Below are 24,090 nucleotides of genomic sequence, written 5' to 3'. Positions count from 1 at the left end.
AAGTAAACCACCAAGGCCTGTCTTCGAATCACTACATAATTTTGAAAATAAAAGTAACCGAGGCGACGTACTTCGTCTCCATGGAGCCGAAGTAACACGAAGTAACACTGATTAATAAATCCTTGAATATTTTCGATAAGTTCTCATTTGAGAAAACTTTGAGACTTGAAAATAAAGCTTGAATTATGTACAAAAACATTTGCCATTAGAATCTTTCGGTATCATTATCTTTATTCATCTCTCTCGCATACATTTCACATATTAGCAACTCAAAAAAAAAATGTAAGCGCAAAAAGTCTGGGCGAAAAGCATCATGAAAAGAGCAATTGAAGATTCTTGTATGAAAGAGGGCGCCCTCCTTCCCATCTCTCACAAGTTTTATTGGCAATCTCTCTCCCCCTCCAGTTTTGTCTATGATAATAATACAGTATTCAAGTTAAAAACTCTGAAGTTTTGATTTGATTGGGAATCTTGTAGTCTAGTGACAACCTGTTAAATACAAACACACAATCATTTGAAATGCTTTCTTACTGGCAAGATCCTTGTTGTTCCCTTTTATTGTGATAAAACTGTTTCTATTTTGAGTAAAACAGAAATTCAACTCACAATGTAAATAAAGACTGTTAGTAAATTCAACAGACTCACACAGGCTATAACATTTTGCCCAAATTATCATTACATCTCCTGCAAGAAGCAAAAGTGTGAGAAATTCAAAAGAATGTGAAATTTATTGGTTGAAAGCTATGTAACAAGTAACATGAGTATAATCTGCAATAAAGCGACCAATTTAAATTCCAAAATCCATATTCTTTGTGATATATTTTGATAAACTTTTCTATAATTCACAAAAAGCAACAGCCATCTCCAAATCAGGTACTTCCAAAGTAAGCAACCTTTATACCATGTAATTCGGAATTGTTTGCAATTTACATAATTTATGCAGCATTTTTTAGAAAAATAAACATTTTTGTATTATAAATCTTGAGTATATATTATTTGGATTACAGATCAGATATCATCTGATTTAATGAGAATTCTTTGAAGTCAATAAAAAACCCAGAAACTGACAATTGGTCGGTTGTTCACCCGAGACACACTCATTATGAACTGATTGGCTTGGAAGGCTGGCGTCTTAATTGGGTTCATTCTGGTCTATCAAGTAAAACACCAACCCCTCTCAACACAATGGTTTAGTCCAAGATTCACATTTCATTAATGGTCAGCTCAGACAAATCAACAACTGGTAGATATATTTACCAGTAGCTTATCCAGATTTTTTTATCTCATTCTCCCTAGATTTCTTTGATTTAAAGTAAATAACTCTATTACTATTTATTGATGGCAATAACCTCATTTTCAAGATGGTACCATTTTGGATGTATTTTTTCAATAATTCTTGATCTGTGTGTAAAATACAGTTTCTAATTCTACTCCTAAAATCAAATTATATACTTAGTGTTCAATTTCTTGATACTGCCAGCATGTGAGCTATGCTTAATGTTATTGTTTCTGACTGAATATCAGTCAAGAATACAATTAATTTCTCAACAATAACACTGCATATTCTGTACAATGCATTACCTTGGTATGGCAAATACTTGGTATTTCAACTTACTCTAGGCAAAACATGAAAAACCTGTATTTGAATAACAGAGCCACAGAATGATGAAATTAAAATCAAAATGCTGGATACTGGTCCTTTCACATCGTTACTGAAAAGGAGTATTATCATTTTGATCAAATATATATATCCTAATTTCCCTTGTGTACTTCTAGTCCCATATATCTGGTCTGCTTTGTTCAACTGACTGATAATCATGGAATGGTTTGCAAGTTAATATGATGAATGAAAGTTGATGAAGGAAAAAGTTAAAAGATCATTTGAATGGTTGAAATATTTACAAAAAACAGTTATCACAAGCATGCTTTTTGAGTGAAATTTTTAAGGAGGCTGGTTTGGCTATATCAACAAGCCTCAAAAATTAAGTCTTGATTTTTATTATAGAACCTCACATTCACATTTTTGTAAGTTGTAATCTCAAAATGACAGAACTGAAGATTACTGGACTGTGACTGTGGTTTGCATTAATAATCAGTAACCTAGGGAGTCACTCTAGTCAGAGATAGAGTACACAAGCTAGAGGACTCCAGGAAATCCCTTTTAGTTCAGAGGTTTTGTACCACAAACCTTGACTGATGTTTTACAGATTTATACAGAAAACAGTGAAGAGTATTTCTGGCCATGCACATTACATCAGAAGATATAAGTGCATTGGTTATGACATAAAACTACCTGTTGTAAAATTCACAGATTAGTCTAACAGTAATAGTACATAAATATATAGTAATGCATTGTGATTTGAGTGAAACTCTGTTTATATATCAAGCATCTCTTCCACCAAACCTTTTTGGCTTTGAGATAATGTGTATATCAAATCAAATACTAGTCCTGGTCACTTTAAATTTGTGTATCGGGCATTTCAACTAAAACATTGCTCTCTCACATTTTATGATAATGGCTGATAATTGAGTCAGGAATGTTCTTTCAAAATTTATCTGATAGAAGTTTTGTCACAAGAATTTGTGTGATTATTTGTTCAGTGAAGGGTATTATTGTTAGTTTGAGTATTTCTGTTCAATTATTGTTTTCTCACATACAAGTGTTTAGGCCAAGCCTTTCAATAGAATGAAAACTACACAATGATTGAACCCTGGTGTGGGTACCATGAACAGGTCAAGGATAACAATTTCATGGAGTGTTATTTTACTGGTTCGTGACTTTGATGAATGGTTAGCTGTGATGTGATCAGTGAATACATGTTGTACGTTCAACATATTTTCTGGTAAACACTTAAATAGAACAATGGTTTGACCGATGACTGTGTTTGTCAGAGCAACAGAGCGTACTATTATACTATTATTCCCAGATACACCTGGAAGTTTAAATAACACTCTAACTTCCCAATTTCTTTTGTCACTTTATTCTGGCCTTCATCTACTTGTCAAACTTTGTTGACAGACAACACTTTCAAGGATACAACCTTATCAACAATTGAGAGATTTGTTCTCATTCAGTGACATGAAGATTGAAACATGAGTCAATTTGGCAACATTTGTGTCAAAACTAAAACTTTGACACTTTGCTGAAACTTTCCTCACAGAAAGTTTAAACCATGCTCTCACATAATCAAGAATAAAAAAACCTTTGGTCGTTGTGCAAAGTTTGGGTATTGATACACAATTCAATAGACAAAAATTTGCCAGCATTTTAAATTCAAAATGGCTACAATACCAGTGTTAAGTCCACTGAAAAAATTGGATTTTCAAATTTCACAAAACTGCACTGAAAACCTCATAACACCAGCAGCAGACAAGGAAAGTGTTGTAAAAATTTGGGTTTTTTCAAAAAACCTGTTCCAAAGGTGCATATTACCCTTTTTTTGCCAAAAATTTGGGAACATTGGTAAATACATCAAGAACCATGGTAAGATTACTACTGTTTCTTAACATATTCACTTTCTTTTATCATGGAGAATCTTATCCTGGCTCACCGTGCCTTACAAGCAAAATTGACCTGCCACTAATTCAAGAAAATTTCTTTGTCGCACAAAAATTTCACATACGTACTTGTATTGAAGCAAAGACTCATAGCATTTTCAAGAAATTCAGAAATCAACAGGAAGATTTCAGAAATACTGTAATTTTTGGGGCATGCTTTCTACCATTCTTGATTAGACCAAAATACTCAAGTTTCTTAACTTGTCAATAAACTATAACAAAACACATTTATGTTTATCTCAAATTTATGAGAGCGATAGGAAAATCTTGACTTGGCTGTAAAAGTTTGCAAAAATGAGTAGAATATATAATTTATTGAACAATTATATACTCTTAAACTGAAGCTTTCTTACGACGTAAATAAATAGATAACCACTGACCCATTTTGGTACTGATAAAATCTTGTTCTGATGTAGAGGGACTTGAAAGATCTTCTAAAATACCAGAACCTTTTAACCCTTTCACCACAATGGTTTAGCCCAAACCCATTGTTATCACTAGTGACTGTCCTATTTACAGGTTATTTTGGGGTGAACAGGTTGAAACCTTGACTGATTCTTAAAATCATTGTTTTGTTTGCACCCACAATGCCCTTGGTGACCAATACATGAAAGAGATCCATGATAGACACATCACACTGAGGTCATTGACCTTCTTGTATCCGTGGGGATTTGCTCAAACTAGCATTTCATATTGCACAAATGACACATTGTCCGTCAAAACTACCAAGGTAGGATTTCCGGCACGGTGGTTTTTTTCCATTCCATAACTGATGATTGCATAGAGAATTTTCAACAGCTGGTGTGGTTTCACTTCTGTGCTAGAGTCCGAGTTGTAACTGTGGGTGGTGGGCTTGAAGTTCTTTCAGTAACTCACTCTCTGTAGGCTCTTTCAACATGTCCCTGCAAATGAACACAACTCAAAATTGTCATCAAGTTTTCATACCAGAATCTCATAAATACATGAACAAACAAACTCTTCCTCTTAACCCTTTGAGTGCCAAAGTCAATTTTTGTTGCCTTTATACAATATAACACCAACAATTTCTTACAGATTTAGAAAATTTTTTCTGATTTTTCCAAAAATTTTGGTCAAAAAGTGAAGTTCATGAAAATTTATGTCCTTTATATTAGGTTATGATTTAGTCCGAAATCACGGAAATATTACGGAAAAATTCATAAAGATTTGTAAAATTGCCCTGATATTTTGGGGCAAACATTACTGTGCTAAAAGGGTTTAAGCTCTATTATAGCTACAACTGTAGATGTTTCCTACATTTTCACTCTGTCTAAAAAGTTACAATTTATCTGTTGTACCCCTGAAGTCATATCAACAAATTAATTTATTTGCCTTGAGCATGTTTCAATAATCTGTCGCCATCCCCTTTGTCAAGTAAATTTAACAACAATTTTTCTGCCATTGGCTGTACCTCCAAATGAAAATAATAAAGCTACACCATTGGTTTGATGCTGTTAGGGGTGGGCAACTCTGGCTTACCTGAACATGGAGTGTACTGTGGTCCGTGTTGTCATCTCACTCTCACTGAGTCCCTCACTTACTTGTTGTTGGTGACGGTCCCACTTTGTGATGAAATTCTGGCAAAAGATATAATTTGCAAAGCTTTGAGACTGGGAAATTCATTTGAACAAAATCCCATTGACAAAACAATGTTTATTCAAACCAACACTCTGGCCATGATGTATATGACGTGGTTCTGAACTTTTTGAGGTGGACGGACATACACACATACCTAAAGATCTATATACATACAAATGATGGCTTGCACAAGAAATAACTGAAACTTTTCTAATACGGAGCCCCTAAGTTCATGTCTTTTACAAGATCAAATTGGCAAGTGTTGTAAAGTCTTGCCGTGTACAACATTGAGAGAAAGATGAGGTAAAATTACGGCATAACCTACTTTTGCCAAACTTATTAAACTTAAAAAACATTTCCCAAGAGATGTTCTATGCCATCACATCAGATTTAACAATTTTAAGGTACATTTTATCATCGGAACATTTCATTTCTGGTGTCCAATATCATCAATCAATCAGTGTCTTTATGTCTTTGGCTGACAAAAATGATGGTAGGTTTTGTCTTACCTCCAGTATGAGAGCAGTGAAGAGATTTATGCAAATGAGGACTGATGTGAAATACCAGGCAATAAAATACAGTTGAGACCATCTGTAGAAGATCAAAAAGGAATGAATAAACTGAAATGTGACAAATGTTTTAAAACCTTTTCGCACATTAGTTTATGATTATTATCCACAAAAGGCATGATAGTCACATTTGTTACATACTATTCAAAATTCTACAGAAATAATATCCCAAAAGTGAAGAAAATATATAATTAATGAAATACTGAAGTGCAGACTAGCGGAATTTCCAGGCTTTTTATAGGATAGAATATGCTTCGGGCACAGAAATTTGATTTCTCAAACTTTTACAGTACTTTTTAGTCTACAACTTGTGGAGGTTCATTTTGGAACTCAAGGAGTAACTAAAGATTTCACTGGCTTATTTTTGTGCAAATTGAAATTTTTTTTTCAACAAATTTACTACAGAGGGATGGTCTCCAATTTGGATTTCAAACCTGAGTAAATTTATATTGTTTCTCTGTTAGTGAAAATCGTACAGTGATCCCTGAGTTTTATTCTTGCTTTTTAAAGAAAATGGGTGAAAGTTTACTTCAGGAGAGTTTGAGCAAAAGTTTAAGTCTTTCACTTTGAGGCAGATAAAACCTTAAACAAGCGTGATACTCACGGTGTGGTCGCTGCTGAATACGCCTGTAGGAAGACTTGCCAGTTATTAACCACCATCAGATCCCATAGTACCACTAAAGCAGCCTGTGAGAAAAAGGCAAAAATATCCTGACTTTCTTTATCTGTTTATACTAGAAATCATAAAGGATGCCCAACTACAGGATGAGGTACCCATTACTTCTGCACTGAGAAATCAGGGGTCAAAATATCCACATACACACTGCACTACATATGTATAGGTAAATTGCCAGACCAACTTGTACACTGTACATGTTGAAAACACAATATATCTTCTGATCTTCACCAGAAATTGTTGAGTCATGTGGTAAAGTTGGTCATTTAAAGTGGCAAAAGTTACATAATTTCTAATCACACAAAATTGACCGACTGAAAGCGTGAAGGCACATGTCACCCCGGATGGAGAAGTCTTATGCATTGCGATACTCTGTTACTGTTAGCATGTCAGCTTGACGTTAATAATATCCAACATTTCGTGGGACACTCAATTATTTCACTTACTGCAAAGTCATCAAAATTATTTGGCCAGTACTCCAATTCCTGATACGTTCCACATGTTGTGCATTCTGAGCTGTTTCAATCAAACAAAAAGATAACAAAATTTGACATCAGCATATTTATATGTAATGTGTATATCCATGTGTGAGCAGAGTTCGGAGCATTAATATTTAAAGCCCCAATAGCTGTGAATTTTGTGCATTATTTTCATGATTTTATTTTCTAACCAAAGTTGGTTCGTGTCAATGTGCTAACTACAGAACGTGTAGAGAAGTATCACTATTCACTGATTTGGACCATGCCTAAATGTTTCAACAGGTTAAATAATAAACAGGCGCCGCACCTGTAAATGGTGCCCCATAGAAAAGTACAAAAAATGCAGTATTTCGTACACATGCACATTGTAATCATCCGAGAAACAAGCATGATGTCATTTACTTGAATGCACCACACATGATGGCCAATATTTTTGTTGTCGTAATCTTTATTTTCTCTGTCACATGATTAGTTTTTTGAAAATGGCTCGAAATCTCAAATAATGTTAAAATTTTGGAATTTACATGCCACTTTTGACACTTATGACAATGTTATACACTTTTTCAGACTTTAATGGGCCTTATTCAAAGGAAAATCTTGCAAAACTCAGGATATTTTGAGATCGGTTGTTTATATATTCACAGCTATTGGGGTTTTAATGTGTTGTGAGCAGAACATGATAAAAACTTCTTAAATAAAACAAAAAGTGACTGAAGTAGTTTGAGAAATAGTGATATAGTTCCTTTAATAGGAAAGGTACTTACTGGTTGAATGTGTTGTTACCCTGACATGCAGTGTGGTCGATAACCTCGGCAAAGAATTCAATTCCAAGAATGGCAAAAAAGTAATAAATAACCTGCCAGGAAGATGAAACATTGAAGTCATTAGAAGAAAACTTCATGAAGATAAAATCTTAAGAAAACCACCGTTGTGAAACGAACTGACTAAAGATAAAAGAACAGATAAAAACATTTCAAACAATACAGACAGACAGACAGACAGACAGACAAACAAACAAACAAACTGACAGAAGGAGAGATACTCACCACTAAAATTCCAGCAAAGGCTTTCATATTTTTTAGAAGGTCAATCAGGGTCATTGTGACCAACCTCATCGACTACAAAGAGAAAATAGAACCATTACATCAAATTTTAATGCAATGCAAATGATATGAAATCAATCTATTTCATTCCACTGTCAGAGGGAAATGGTACATTTGTAATAACAAGATTGTTAAAAACATAAAAGTGTATGGTTGCTAGACCCTCAAACATCCCTGGTTCCTCTACACAGTTGATAAATGTCTGTTTATATTGGACATGCTCTATACAGTCTGGACATGAGGGTATAAGATGTAACATCCATAAAATTTGCCAGCTAACCTGGCTCACTACACTGTATTTAACTGAACCAAACTTGTTGTGGGCAAGAGAGGGTCACAGTGCATTGCCAATGAGGTGCAGTGAGTGAGTGTAATGCGATGTATTCCTAACAACATAGACTAAATACTCACAGATTTGGAAAAAAACAAAATTACTACAATGCATTCACAGGTAGTGCAGGTACATATGGTATTGTTCAGCATGACTTACCCTGATTTTTGGAATGACTCTGAGCAACCGGAAGACTATCAACATGTTGATGATGCGAAATAAATCCCACAGAGATATTTTTCCCCCGTCTGGTAGAATGTTATCTCTGAAAAAATGTAAAAAATACAACATGAAATAAATAAATTAATAGTCTGAAAATACAGCTTTCATGCTATGAATTGCAAATCTTCTATGAAGAGGGCGCTCTTCATGGTGGGAAGTTTTCTAGATTTCGCTGTGGCTGTTGAAGAGCGCCCTCAAACAACAAAATATTAGAATACCAATCCTTGATTAAGGTGGTTGGAAAGGCTATTTTTGCACCAATTCTTTTCTCAGAGTTAATGTCAGTTTCAAGTGTTAGAATCAAGATATTTAGTTCAAATTTTCAGGATAACTCCCTTAGTTAATATTTTCTCCAAAGAATATAAAATTGTATATTTGCAGCCATGATTTTGAAATATGACACCAGTAAATATTAAAATTTAATTTTTCTTATTTTTTTTACTTATTTGAATTTAATAATAATTGGATACAATTAATATTACCAAATTCGTTATAAATATGTTGACACTATTATTGTAAGATTTGTACGGCAGGATTTGTAAATAAAATTTGTTTTTATGATTTTACATGGGTTATATATCAAAAAATTATTAAAAATTCTTTCAAATTTCAAAATGTGATTTTTCAAAAAGTACATCAAATACAGGAAAATTGTGCCGTACAAATCTTATCTGTAACCTTGTTAATAGGCTGTAAAATTCCATGTCCATATCTCATTTCAAAGTTGGATTAAATTGGTATACAATTTTCTAGGAAAACTGTTATTCTGTCAAAAATGTTGAAAACAAGCCATATTTGCACCCCTCTTTTGAAGTCATAGAGCTGTTTTTTTGGTTAATCTCACTTTTGACACCTCTTTGACACTCAAAGAATCTAAAAATGCATTTACAATAGCAGTCACTCACTCTGAATGCCAGCACCGCCTTGTCAAACTTTCCTGAAAAACAGCAAATAATGACTTTCCCTTTTCAAACATTTTATTAAAAGCTAGGGGACCTCTACCATAGTTAATACACTGAGGACTCCCCAACTTCTTCTTATTTGGTCAGTTTTTCAGAAGTTTTAACAGGCTATAACTCTGCAATGCCTTTGTGCCCAAATGTCTAGTTTTTTTTATTCCACAGAGAATGTTGACTACTTTTATATTTTAATAGTTTTGTTGAAATTTATAATTGACGCTCTAGCCTTTCCAACCACCTTAAGCTAGTCGAAAGATTAATTAGCTGTGGCATTTTATGTTTTTTCTTGAATTTATGTTCACTTTGTAAAATATGGTTTCTTGTTCTTCTCCACAATTCATGTGAAAATACCTAGTGTTCAACTTGCAAACAGCGTCTACGCGTGCCGTGTCAAGTATTTCTGTTGGTAAATGAATGCCTGGCAAGAGTCAAATCATTTGTCAACAACAACAATATAATATTGCACAAACTGTGGACAATCCATCCTGTTGGAAATGATAAAGTTTCATATTGCCACTACACTAGGGAGAAGTCAAAGAAAACCGCTTTCTTGTTTCATATTAAAAAATGAAAATAAAAGGTAACTATGTCTCTTTACTTTGTTTTTCTTTATCTTGTTTTAATATAAAAGAATAAAAAACTGATTTCAACAGTGATTCGTTAGATGTGTTTTATCAGCTGCTTTTACAGAAATACATTCCATTTTCTCAGAATAAATACAAAATTAACGATCATTAAAGACATCACCATTATCATTGCACCGATCAAGGATAACTGAACTTCAGTGACTGAAAGTTACACACAAATAAGTGAACACAGTTAAATACTCACTCCTTTTCTGCAAAGGGAGCTCCATACATAATACTGTGCCAGATCTGGACAATCTATACCCGTACATGAACAAATAGACAACAATTACTTACTGACAGAAAACTTGCAATTTTCTGTTACATCATGCTGTATCACCGCCCCAGTGGCGTTATTTTACTTACTTTTCCAACCATAGATATCATTAAATTTGTCATGCCTTTAATTTACAACAATTTAGCCTTACATCAACTAAGTGGTAGTAAGTCTTTATACTCTGACCTGTAAATTTAGAAAACATGATACATGTGAATTCAAACTGCCATTCACTAAACAGCGCCCTCACTGATGAACACCACTGCTATTTACAGACATCATCAACAGGTAAAATGTGCCTCGGGGACAGATATTCCGACTCTCAAACTTTCATTATACTTTTTTGATCTATCATTTGTGGGGGGCTTATTTTGAAGCTCATGGGTAAGGTTTTCACAGCCTAATTTTTCTGAAAATTGCAAATTTTTCCCTATAGAGTTATCTTGTTGGGGCTCATTTTAAAGCTTTTGGTGTGAGAAGTTTTTACATGTCTTATAAAATTTTATTTTTACCCATAGAGTTTACACGGAGTTGGTGGCCATTTAAATATTGCTAAATTTGAGGTAATTTGTTTCTGAGGTACCAAACTTTGCACTGTGAACCGCTGACTTTGAAAGACAATAGGTAGAGTAAGTTTTGTTGAAGTAGAATGCACTTCAGGGACAGATATTCAGGCTCTCAAATTTTATCATAACTTTCTGCTCTACCACTTACGGGGCTAATTTAAGCTTTTGGTATAAGAAAAGTTTTTATCGTCTGAGATTATTTTCCCTCCTTGAGTTAACACAGGGATGGCGGCTATTTCGAATTTCAAACACCAGTAAAAAATTGGTAATTTGTTTCTCTAGTACAAATTTTGCAAGGGGACCCCTGATTTTTACTCTTGTTTGTAAGAGAACTGTGAAAGTTTAATTGAGGAAAGTTTGAGCAAAAGTTTAAGTCTTTCACTTTCAAGATGCATAAAGTTTGAGGTGCTTACCACCTTAAAGTCATGTACTCATACAAGCATATAAAACACACATACACAATCGAACTTCATTTTAATGACAGAAACTGTAACTTACCGTTAAAGCAATTGTAACTATGGCATCAAATATATTACTCTTACTGGCTGCGTAACACCTAAAACCCAGCGCCCAAAGTTTGATGATCTGAAACAATAAGTCTAATGTTATTCTCTTGATAGAGATATAAGTAATGTCTGTATACACAAAGTTCTTGTAAAATACGTGAGCACTTCAGTTCACATCTGGTACTCTCCAGAAATAATGGCAGGCGAATTCATGTAAAAAGATGATATGGCAATTTTGTTCCCATTTGAAGTGCGCCCTCTATGGTAGATATGAGAAAAGCCTGAAATCTTTGAAAAGTTCTGAAAGTGGGAACTTTGCCACTTTGGACTAATTATATTGTTGCATGCATGGTTGTTGTTGCAGCTTGTAGTCTGAGCCTCAAATTGGTGTGACTTTTAGTATCCATGGTAGCACCAGCACCAGGTTTCCTTTCTGTCATTCTTGGGGAAAATGCATGCAAACATTTATTTTTAAATATTAATGAGAGAAAAATGATGTCATTTGCGATCAGTGCTATACATATATTCTGTTGCATTATCAATTTGGCTAATTGGATATCTGGTTGGCAAATAATTTTTAGAGCTTCTATCCAAATTTGCTAGAAGATTTGGAACTAAGGGGAAACACAGAAATATGATACTGGGAAAAACAGTGGATAAAAAGCACTGGGTGTCAGGAGACACTTAGTGTTTTTTATTATCTCAACGACCATTTGTGCCGATTCACTGCCACCTAGTAATGAACTCACCATCTCAAAGAGGTAATAGAGAACAAAGATGAAATTAGCACTGGCTAGTTTGGAGTCACTGTTACTCAAAGCTTGTTCATACTGCACTGCTAACTCAACCTGTAAACAGAGAACAGAGATGAACCCACTGTTATCAATCACACAGCAAAAATAGGGTGACAGTGGTGGAGTTTCTCTTTTCTGCACAACGAAAATACACTGTGCACTTGAACATGGCCAATCATGCAAAACTATGGTTGGATAGGTTAGGTTACTGAGTACATACACATTTCTGTATTTTTTAACTACATGTACTTACTGTAATACAGATGACGTTGATTAGAGCCATCAGGTTTCCAAAGTAGTCAAAATAATGATGTGCAATGCAGTACTGTATTTTCTTCAGGTAAGGATTGACAATTGTCCGCATTTCTGGTTGCTAGAACAAGGTACAGAGAAAAAGTGATAAACTGAAAAATGTGGTCAATCCATTGTATTTCTGATTGGAGGAAGGAAAAAACAACAGATAATTTTGAAAAATGGTCTCTTTATTATACTTTATAGCAAAGTTGAAAAAAATTCAAAAATGTATTGTTACAACCATGAATCTAGTTTTATGAAAGAAAAAAATACTTTATTTTACACAGAACAACAAATTAACTTTGACCTCACCTTTGAACCCTGAGTGCAAAGGTCAAACTACCCTCATGAAAACAACTGCAATGTAACCCACGTCTAGGGGTGACAATATTAACCTGTTCACCCCTCAGGTCATGTAGACAGATCCACAACCACAATTTCATATCAATGGGTTTGGGCCAAACCATGGCAGTAAAAGGGTTTAAGATACATGAAACTACGTTGTGTATGGCCTATTACCAGCATGATAGTGATAAATTGACTTACTCTGGTCCATGTGGTATCTTTATCCAACTCATCAAAGACGTCTCGGAATTGACTGGCATTCAGAGATCCACCAATATCTGTGTCTAACTCCTGCAACAATAATAACTAGTACTGCTGTGTTAAAGACTGAGCCAGTAGCTGCGACTTTGGATTTTTTCACAGTTTTTTATTTTAATTAGTGTCTTATTCTATTCCCAAAAGATTGTTGAAACACCCACTGTTTACTTTGTCAACACACCATCTATAGGTATAAAATGCACTGTTATTGTTTACATTTGAATTCTAGTCCCAATCAGAATCGTTGACAAGAATAACAATGTAGTTCATATATTGTACAGGCTAAGTTATCAAGCTGAATGCTGTGTACCGGTATATCATCATGCTGTTGAAAGTCAGACAAGAAACTGTGGCTAAAATTCCAAACAAATTAAAATAAAAGAAAATCATAAACATTGCAGCCATGTTACTGGCCCTCAATTCATCATTATGGTAAAAATTGTACATATGCGTGCTGTCTGTTTGATAGGCTTAAGAACACAGTTGAACAAATTCAGACATGTGAGTTTAGCCGTCGCTTGTGATTAGTTTTCAATTACTTTGATAATTTTTTCTCTTTGAAAAATACTGCCTCTTGTCCAAATCCCAAAATCATGTTGAACTGTCAAGCGTTCAACATTTCAACACAGCCTGTGTGTTTATCATGTTCGATATTTATAGTTATTGACAGCTGAAGACAAGTCGGTACTAGAACTCAACTATCAATTATTTGTGATGTGGATAATTTGTTTGTCAATATACTTTAGAAAAAAGAATTAGAAAATGTATTCGTTTTATAAATCAAAATTAATGAAAATATGATCAAAAATTACAGTTATTGTGCCTACTAGTATCATGTACTTAAACAATTTCAAACTCCTTGGGTGAAAATTCTGCTGGAAATTCAAAGATGTAATGGCCGTTGTGGAATTAACCACAGAAACCACGGAAACCTGATATAACTGGTGACATCTGTTTCATTTTTGTGGTGGACATTGTTGGCATATCTTTGCATAAAATTTATGAGACAAAACCGCTGAATGAATTGAACCAAACTGTTTAAGTCATCTCTGTTTTTAATCACAAGACCTGTCAGGGAAAACCATTGACATGCTTCTGACAGACGGAGTCAGTTTTTCAATAAAAGCCTAATTTTTCTGAGCTTTTATTGGGGTAGAAACTGATCCGTTTTTATCATTATTCTGCTGAAAGACATCTGAGAAGACGGTTAACCTAGACCACATGACACTTCAACATTACCCTAGGGGATCTTTTTCAATTCTTATATTGTGGAAGGCACCCTAAGATGACAGATTATTGCCATATGAAAGACAGGACAAGCAAGTCTTCAAGTTCACATAAGGTAAATGCATTAACAGACATTCAGTTCACTTGGAAAAAATCATCTCTCCATTCATCTACGAAAAACATGTCTCAAAATCTTCCAGGTACAATGAGATTCTTGCAAAGATATTACTAAACATAATAAAATAAACATGTTTTGATGTCAAAAACCAAACAACAGCATAAGTAATGGTTTTGACTCATGTTAACTAAATTTCCATATACTAACAAGACACTGTCTTCACAGCAAATGTGTGCCATGGCAGTTTCTGGTTATCAAGCCTGCTTCTATTGACGTATATTCGACAGCTGAAATGTTACAAGAAGCACAAAGTGTTATCAGAACAACAATGACATACAAGTGAAGAGGGTATACCGGTAGATTGTTACATGGCAGTATTATATAATATTTATACTGGTAGTTTATTGACATCAATATCAGAGAAAAAACCCCATCAAGTTTCAAAACAAAGAGTGCAAAAGAAATGTCACATTCAAGATAAGCTTGGTGCCTCCAGAGATGCTTTGATCCATCCCTTACTGTATAAAACGTATTGTACTGTCACCGTTTAGACAGTTTGGACAGTGTCATTTGTGATGAGGAAGAGCATGAGGTGAATGACCTCCAGGACAATCAGTGTTCTTTCAATGTCCGGTTTGTGCATTGACCATTGTACAATGGACTGACTGACTCATCAGATTATGCATATGAATTGCAACAAAGATTCTATTGTTGCTAATGACTCATAAATTTCTACCTTTGTGTCTATTTTTTCAGAATAGAGGCTCATTTTAATTTATCACAAGCCATCGTATTATGGTGATTTCTTTGCTGTGAGTCATATACATGTAGATGGAACTGGTAAAAGTTGTTTTAAGTTTATACTGACAGATCGACATGTTGTCAAGGCAGAAAAGGCAAATCAGGCTAACGGTCCATGGTATACGCCCAACAATTTTTACTCTCAGACGAGTTACTCTACCTGTCAGTAAATTATCTGCAGGACTTGTTAATTCTAACAAAAACTATCGACAACAGTCTACAGTGAATGTACCAATGCACTAAATGTCATTGCCAAGTGTTGTCATTTTGTTTTTCACTACAATTCACTTACATGTCATTCCTAAATAGACCTTTATAGAGGATGGCTTTTTTAATCTCCTCATTACATGAAATTTTTAATAAGTACTGGGGTTGACCTTGATAATGACTTTTTCTTATCTGTCAAACAAATATTATTGTATAATCCAAATCTATAAAGTTGCTATGTTCAATGGTGTCAGTAAATCTATATAATTATTTAGTACAGGAAACAAACATGGATAAGCACCATGACTAATTATAAAATTACCAGAAGTTATTTTAATAGTCTGTAATTTGACAAGGTTTGGTTGATAGATCCATGCTGTCTCTCATTTTGAAGTTGATCAATTGTGCTTTGTAATGCACCATTAGATTGGGGGGGGGGGGGGGGAGGAAAGAAGGCAGTAGTAAGTTGATCAATTGTTCTTTGGAATGCACCATTAGATTCCAGGGGGGGGGGGAAGAAAGAAGGCAGTAGTCAGAGTGATCACAAATATGTTTTTCTCATGCATGTTCCAAAATTTGACAAATTTTGTTTTTGATTTTGTAAAGCATGTATACTTTTTCCCCAACATACACATGGCTACAAAACAATGCTTTAGCAACATTTGTTGTATACAAAATTTTCTATTTTCAACTCTCCCTTGCAAGATTTAGTTTCAAATCCCTTGATGTGCACAGTGTTTCTACCCTCTCAGTACAAAGTGGCATGACTCTAGGCCATAGGGACTGCATTGTGGTCATTGTGGTAGAGAGGTCAGTGAGCTGGGTTGAAATTGTCCTTTACAAAACCCATTGTCCATTTACTTCTCAAAGTCAATCACACGGTCATACGATTTCTCTGCAGGTTGTCTGTTTCAGAAAAGTTTGTCATTGTTCTCACTTCCTGTCCTCCAATAATGATATTGGACAGTCCCAAACTTTTATCACAGGATGACTAGTCGGGACATGCTGTAATAGATATCAACTTTACAATATACACACTCTGCTAGCTAGTATTGTACTTAACACTGGAGCTAATATTGGCCATGTCCTTACAATGAACACAAATACACGCACTGATAGGAACCACCACTTACTTGAACACATCGCTGTACTTCAACACTGAGAGAAATGTACATTGCACAAAATCTGTGATTAAACTGAATTAAAATCATTGAGTACAGCGGTGTGAATTTCTCAATAAACAAACAACACACATTATATCTCTACACTTAAGAGGAAAACCTGTGACCACAATAAACCCAGTGAAAAAAATAAATTTCGATTGTAATCTTCAACTTGGTCAAAGTTGAGTTACAACTGATACAGTACCTACAGTAAACAATGGATGTATACAATACTTCAGTTGAAATTAAATACATTATATATATATGTTCTATGCAGTTATTTGTTTTTACATGTACCACACAATGGACAGTTTGTTTATCAAACAAAGCCATGGGGATAATAAATTGTAAGGCCACCACAAACAGAGTACCGGATTGAAAAGTTTATTGAATGAACGAGATATGAGCTTTCATAACCGGAAGCCACTCAAGCCATCTATTCTCAGTTTTTTGACAAGGTTGTGCCACACCTCCTTGCCTTTGAAATCCAACACCAGCACAATGGGGTTGTTTATGAGAGGGCTTCCGAATATGTAAATTGTGACTTCCAGTTGTTCAAATCAGTCATCCCTTTACCAGTTTAGTGTTCCACGGGAAAGGAAACAGCAATGGACAGCCACTGGCTGAGAGTGTGTGTTTTGTGTTGTGTTATTGTGCTAGCTGCCAAGAATACTGCTGTTCTTGGACAAGTGGAAGATGAAGACGTCTGCGAGGAGCATTACAAGCGATGCCAAGACGAGAACTACTGCTCCTACATGTTTGATATCCGCCGGCAAACAGATGAGAGCTGTCCGGAATTCTCCCAGCTCCAAACTAACTTGAGGGATATCCAGAACCGTATTCAGAAACAAGCAGACACCTTGGAAGAAGCGATTGTTGACTTTGAGGAGCACAAGCAAGGCCAGTTTGACCTGTACGAGAAATTGCAGGAACAGCAACAACAACTGTGGGTGCAAAGTGAAAAACTGGAACGTCACTGGCAGTGGATCGAACGCCAACAGAAACAGATTGACATTGCCAATGATCTGATCGGTGAGTGGCATGCCCATGTGGAAGAGATGTGGGACCACATGGAGGGTCAGAGCTGGGTGCAGCAGTTGCGATACCAGGTGGAGCGGCAGCAGTACGACTTCAAGGTGCTGCAGCAGCAGGTCACCGCCCAGCAGCAAGAGATGGACGAACAGCAGGACGATTGGGAGAAGCAGCAATCCAGTATGTGGTCAGACATGCAAGACTGGCTCATGGACCATCAGAACAGCCTGATTGAATCCATCAAACTGGCTCAGGAGCCTTGGCCAATGACCCCATCATACAACAACAATGGGAAGTGATCAGCCGACTACAAGACGAGAACTACGAACAGCAGAACAACATGGAGAAATACCAAGAGCAGATCGTCTGTTTGGAAGACAGCTCAATCACCATGAACAGAAAACTCCAGGAAATGGTAGATCCCTATCAGCTGGGTAAGTACGATAAAACATATCCCTATACAAGTGGGTAGTTTGGTCCATTTAATTGTTGGGTTGGGTCATTCCATACAACAAGAGGGGTTGACTGATTCCATGCTCTTGCAAGTGTTTCAAATTATCCCAAAAGCTGAATTAAATACCATTAGGTTTGTAGATTAAGGTCAGAAAGACACATAAATATCTGTACAGACCTGCTGTGGAAAAATCTCATGCATTTACCAATGCAGAGCTCTGAAAGCATGATTTATAGACTGCTAAATTATGAACAGTTCAGTTTCTGACTGATGAGAAACACAAACCAGCCAGACAAAAATTGGTAGATTGCACTGTGCACGTTTAGTTGTATCTCAAACACCCTGGAACTTTTGAAGGTCATTGACCTTTTAATAGGCCATTTAAACTTGCCACAGGCAATATTTTCATGCTGCTTCAATCTCAGCCTTAGTCAAGATGAAAGTCAGTGAGGGACAGTGACATTTGATGGTCTCTATCAGCAAATCTGAACCAATTAAGGGCGAAAATTTAATTAGCAGTAATTAAATGATTAGTAATTACCTGTAAGTAGTATCAGTTGACAGTACAAACTTACTGACTGTGCCCTCATACAACTTTGAACTTTTGTAAAAAAAAATTAATATCAGAAGATGAAAATTTTGTATTAATTCCTAAACATGGTAATGAAGTTTGGGTTACATTTGAAGAAGCCTTGCATATTCCAGAGGTTTTCTTGGACATTATGGACTTCTGATTGACTCTTGCCCTACTACGTTGACCTTCACCAATTGCCGCAGAGCTAGAGGTGAAAGTGATTACCAACAAGTGACCTCACGGACACTATGTGTCTGTCATTGTGTTCTCTTGTCATTGTTTTCAGAGAAAACAATGCGAAAAATAAGCGACCTATATTTTTCACTCAATATTTCTCAGGTAACATGAAGTAATACCAGGTATTTCATCACAACATGGACACAAAATAATTTGAATCACCGCACTACATATCAAAATGATTGCATTAGTCCTTTGAGTGTCGAAATTTTTTCCACCAAAATTTCTATGCAGCAGTGTTCCAATTTTTATGAATTTTTCTGTAATTTTTGTTGATAATTTTGGACCAAATGGAGATAACTTTTTATTGGCTAAAGTTTTTGATCAAAATTTTTTGGGAAATCTGAAAAAAAGTCCGGAAGTAGAAAAATGAAAGACCACAAAAATTGACTTGGCACTCAGACAGTTGACAACAGTTGGAACAGCTGTTTTGTTGAGCAAGGAAACAATCCTAAATAGAATGTTGAAAAAAATAAATAAATGAAAGATGCAAAAGCAACATATACGAACACATGGCAAAGAACCTGAAGACCGAGTATGAAATTTTTATAAAGACAAACATTGTCAGGAAAAAAGTTTGGAACAAAAACGACTGAATAGCCAAGGAAATTTATTTGTACAAATAATACCATAAGGCCAGGGAAAAAATAGAAAATTGTTTCTGAAATTCTGAACCTTGGTATTACACAAAGTGACAGAATGATTGAATTTTTGTTTTTTACCCTACACCACTTTTTTATTACTAGATCGTTACAGCGGTTGTTGTTTTTTTTTCTTTCACTGATTGGGAAATACTTTGTTTCCTTTATTTTAGATTGTATACAATAAGAAAGGGACGACACTTTTACCTATGAAGTCTATTACTTTTACTGATACAAAATTTCAGATCATTGAGCTTTTTTATTAGCTCACATTTGGTTTTACAATGTGAGTTTATCGTATAGGCTGAAGTCGATGGCGTCTGTATGTATGTGTGTATGTATGTATGTATGTATGTATGTATGTATGTACAGTATGTCCGTCAACATCAAAACACGCAAACCACTGCACGTTTCAGCTTGGTATTTGGTGTGTGATGCATCCTGGGCTATAGATGGGATTTTGTTCAAATGAAGTCTGCATTGCCAAAATTATGCAAATGAGCTTACAAAATGTGAAAATGGTCAAGAATTAATAACTCAAGAACCGCTTTTTTGATTGCTTTGAAAATTTGTGTGCAAGTACCTTAGGTTAACCTTATACGATTTTATGAATATTGTGAAGATATCCTTAATTTTGTATTTTTGCTGAATTTTTGGTGATTTTTCTCATTTTCAGTAAAAATTCTTCTTCTCTGAAACCGCCGGCCCAATCGCTCTCAAATTTGGGTTGTCTCTTTGCAAGGGTGTTACTCTTCTAATTTGTTGAAATTATGACAAAATTGGGAAAATTACTATTTTTGTGCAATTTTGTCATTTTTGGTCAAAAACTCTTAGACAGCGTTTCCTTTTTAAACCCCTGGACAGACAGCTTTCATATTTCGTACACAGACGTACAGAGATGACAATAGTTAGATATGTGGAAATTGTCCTGAAATATAAAAATTGTATTTTTAAGACAATATTGTCATTTTTGGTCAAGAAAACTTTATCTCAACATTACTTGTTTGATAGCTTTGTAATTTGGTATAAAGTCCCGAAAGATGTTATTAGATAAATTTTCTGCTCAAAAAAGTTGGGAAACCCCAAAATTTGTATATTTTAGGTACTTTCTCAGTTTGTGACCTTAAATGACCTATACTAACCCAGGATATGTTGTGAGACAATTTTGAAGGCTGTGAACATAATTTTGTCATATTTGATACCAATTTGTAGGAAAATTTGATCCAGAAAACAAAGCTGAGGTGATTTTTTTCATTTTGGACCATTTTTGCAACTTTTCTATGTAAGACATACAAAAACTGATGAGAAATTTGGATCCAGGATAATTCCAGATGTTGTAATCACCACCCACAGTGGAAGGCATTTCACTATCTGTAACTAACTTAAGTGCTGTTACATAAGAATGATAACACTCATGGCATTAATTAAAAATCTCCAAGGTTGTAAATGTACTTCCTGTCATTTGGTCTTATGTAATACCAAGGGGTGGAACATTTGATATGCAGGAGGGGGTAGGGTTTAGAAGATCAATGATGTAGCATTACTTTTTTACCAGATCCCTTGTGCATTTTTTGCCCACTCCCACCTTTTCTTTTTATCAAGCCTTCTGTTTTTTGTTGTTGACATTTGCTTATGTATTTAGGATCTGCTTCTCCCATTGCTATAGAAGTTGATATGCATGTTCCTAAAGATGACCTCCAGTACCTAAGTTGGAGACCTTATTTGCTTTTGTCATTCTTGTTTTTCCTGGTTTAAATATTTCTCGAATGGACCAATTCAAACCGAATGTGAGCACATAGTGTCCTTGACGGTATTTTTTTATGTTTGCATTGAACACTAGTGAACATCATTCTCATCATAATGTTGGCAACAACCAAAAACGTTTTTTGTGGCCTAATATCAGATAATCAGAACGAATTCCACAACTAAACAAATTCATAATTAATTCTAAAAAAATATCAGAAAAGAGATTACGTGGGTATATGGATGTTTTCTCTGACAGAAAGTTCATTGTATGCCGTCTGATCATGTTGTCTTTCTTTCCCTTTTGGTTACCATGCCAACAACAGCTCCTGTCTTATCAACAGCAACACCATGCACACGCCGTGAAATGCTCGGGTACTTCCATCGCTACAATGCCATCATTGAGTTCAACGAAACCAAAGACAATCCCCCGCGAGACGTCGTGGAGTTCCAGATCGACAAAGTGCAATACGTGGCATTCATCTACGGGGAGCAGTGCGAGATCTTTACTTTCAAGAACCACACATTCTCCCCACACCAAGTGATCGAATTTGAAGACCAGTCAGGCTATGAAAAACTGAATCATTTTGGAGTTTACTTTGAGATTGAAGACAGACAGATGTTGGTAATCGGACATGCGTCCTCTTTCGGTCACATTGTCTACATTTGGTTGAACTCTCGCTTTGTTCAATTTCAGTTGATCCAAGCGCAAGACAAAGGAGTTAAAGAATGGGACTTCACCACCGTAAAAGACAACAGCGGAACAAAGTACTTCTTGGCAGTTTCAGTAAACCGCCAAAAGAACGGAAAATATGTATCAGCGACAAACAGTACAATATACGCCTGGAACGGCTATCTCTTTGTAAAATACCAAGACATCGAAACTCACGGCGCACGAACTGTAACTTTCTTTGAAATCGATGGTGAAACATATTTGGCGGTGGGTTTCAGTTACCTATTGGATTCTGACGACCCCTACAACGTGTATACCAAAATTTACAAATACAATTCCAGCAAATCAAAGTTTGTGCAATATGAAACTCTACCAATTCCGGGCTGGACCACATCAATCGTAGCATTTCATGACAAGGATGAGTTCTACCTCTTAGACTTGAAATTCATGGATGTCAAAGGTTCTTACAATACGAAGTCGCCGCTCTACATGTGGAACGAGGAAACCGAAAGTTTTCACATTCACCAGAATATCACTACGCAAGGTGCAATGAAAGCATGCCCTTCCACGTAGAGAAGATACAGTATTTCGTGGTCATGAATTCGTGGGGAGACGACGGGGCCAATAAAGATGACAGCTGCATGGTACATCGGCGCAATGGTGACAGATTTGTGCCTTGGCAAGTCCTGGAGGCGTCGATAGCAACCACATGTGCTGCTTTCATTGAAGACAATAAATTGTACCTGGTTGCGCGAAAATCAGTTTATAAATTGCAACCCTAGATAGGATTTTTTAATGAAGTATCTGCCTCAATATATGTCGTGTAATCAGAATACCCCTCAGATAAATTGATGTGCAACTGACTCAGAAAATGTCTCGCAGCTGCAGGAACTTTTACATAGTGCTGACATTTCCTAGTACTGCTGCTTCACAGAAATTTTCAGAAATTCTAAAATTGAATCAAAGACTTAGTGTGTTAGAGCTACATGGCTTGTAATTTATTCAAATTCAAGAAAGTCAGCTGATAAGAAATTATTGTTCCCATGGAAACAAATGCTATAGCTCAAACTTAGCTGTCATTAGTTTTATATTCCATTTTCCCTTCAATTAAATTTAATTTTCCCTTCAATGTTTAAAATTGAATACATTTTCAAGTACCCTACATCTGCATAATTTTAATCCAAGTTCTTTTGAAATGAAATTCGCACAATTCTTCAAGTCTTCAATAAATGTCAAGAAAATGTATGTGATTCTGTTATCTAACAAGAAAATTAATGTAAAAGCGAGATACATATTAACCCTTTGACTGCCAAAGTAAATTGTTGTCACCTTTATAAAATATACCCCAATCATTCATTTTTTTCAGATTTTTTGATATAATTTTAATAAAAAATGTTAGCCAATGAAATGTGACATCCATTTGGTCCAAAATTATCAAAAGAATTACAGAAAAATTCAAAAATTGGTAAAATGTTGCACTAAAATTTTGGCGGGAAAAAAATTACAGCACTCAAAGGGTTAAGATGGATTCTACATCACTGCTGTCAGCAAACTGTCTGTAGGATGTTTCTCAATTATCAAATAAATTTTCATTAAAAAGATAAGCCCATCAATCAGAACTGTTTGTTTATGTTTATTCATGCTGTTGATATTGTCTGACAGACTTGTTTACAACCCTTGGTAATTTTACATGTATTTCTCTGTTGACAATAAATACAGGCTTGGCCATGTGTTAGAAATTAGTTGATAGGAGAATGGCTTGTTCAAAGTATGGTACTCAATGAAAATATATGGGTATGGGTACAGATGCAGTTACTCTAAAATCTTGCCTAGCAATACTGGTTTTATTCCAAGTCATACAATATCATACAGTGGCATGTTTATACATAATTTTCCCCCTACTAAGCGTTGTGGGAATGCAGGCATCTGACTACAGACCCCTGACTTAGCCAACCAAGATTTTTCAACTCAAGCAAAACTATTTTCGCAAGACTGAAGCACATGAAAGAACTGTACATATCGCCATAATAATTGGTGGTCAAGTTGCGTAACAAAGCTACA

At 35.4% G+C, this 24,090-nt stretch overlaps 2 protein-coding genes across 2 annotated transcripts in view; one reads left to right on the top strand and one right to left on the bottom strand.

Annotated features, from left to right (window-relative positions):
• Positions 1 to 198: 198 nt before the first annotated feature.
• Positions 199 to 24,090, bottom strand: part of LOC139152168 (two pore channel protein 2-like) — a 42,794-nt gene continuing 18,902 nt past the window's right edge. The window contains exons 13-25 of the mRNA XM_070725292.1: positions 13,103 to 13,192; positions 12,516 to 12,635; positions 12,218 to 12,316; positions 11,461 to 11,547; positions 10,325 to 10,377; positions 8,472 to 8,577; positions 7,925 to 7,996; positions 7,643 to 7,734; positions 6,846 to 6,915; positions 6,328 to 6,410; positions 5,664 to 5,745; positions 5,056 to 5,153; positions 199 to 4,460 (exon numbers count right to left, since the gene is read on the bottom strand). Of these exons, the coding sequence (XP_070581393.1) occupies positions 4,379 to 4,460; positions 5,056 to 5,153; positions 5,664 to 5,745; positions 6,328 to 6,410; positions 6,846 to 6,915; positions 7,643 to 7,734; positions 7,925 to 7,996; positions 8,472 to 8,577; positions 10,325 to 10,377; positions 11,461 to 11,547; positions 12,218 to 12,316; positions 12,516 to 12,635; positions 13,103 to 13,192 (1,134 nt within the window). The 3' untranslated portion in view covers positions 199 to 4,378. The remainder of the gene's footprint in view (positions 4,461 to 5,055; positions 5,154 to 5,663; positions 5,746 to 6,327; positions 6,411 to 6,845; positions 6,916 to 7,642; positions 7,735 to 7,924; positions 7,997 to 8,471; positions 8,578 to 10,324; positions 10,378 to 11,460; positions 11,548 to 12,217; positions 12,317 to 12,515; positions 12,636 to 13,102; positions 13,193 to 24,090) is intronic.
• Positions 17,164 to 23,636, top strand: LOC139152197 (golgin subfamily A member 6-like protein 7). Its single transcript, XM_070725341.1, has 2 exons — positions 17,164 to 18,141; positions 21,683 to 23,636. Exon 1 carries the CDS (start codon positions 17,284 to 17,286, stop codon positions 18,004 to 18,006), a length of 723 nt encoding a protein of 240 aa, XP_070581442.1. The 5' UTR covers positions 17,164 to 17,283; the 3' UTR covers positions 18,007 to 18,141; positions 21,683 to 23,636.

This window comes from Ptychodera flava, chromosome 2 (assembly GCF_041260155.1).
Source record: "Ptychodera flava strain L36383 chromosome 2, AS_Pfla_20210202, whole genome shotgun sequence".
Classification (NCBI taxonomy): domain Eukaryota; kingdom Metazoa; phylum Hemichordata; class Enteropneusta; family Ptychoderidae; genus Ptychodera; species Ptychodera flava.
The sequence above is the reverse complement of the archived record's forward strand: the minus strand, read 5'-3'. Positions and strand labels throughout refer to the sequence as shown.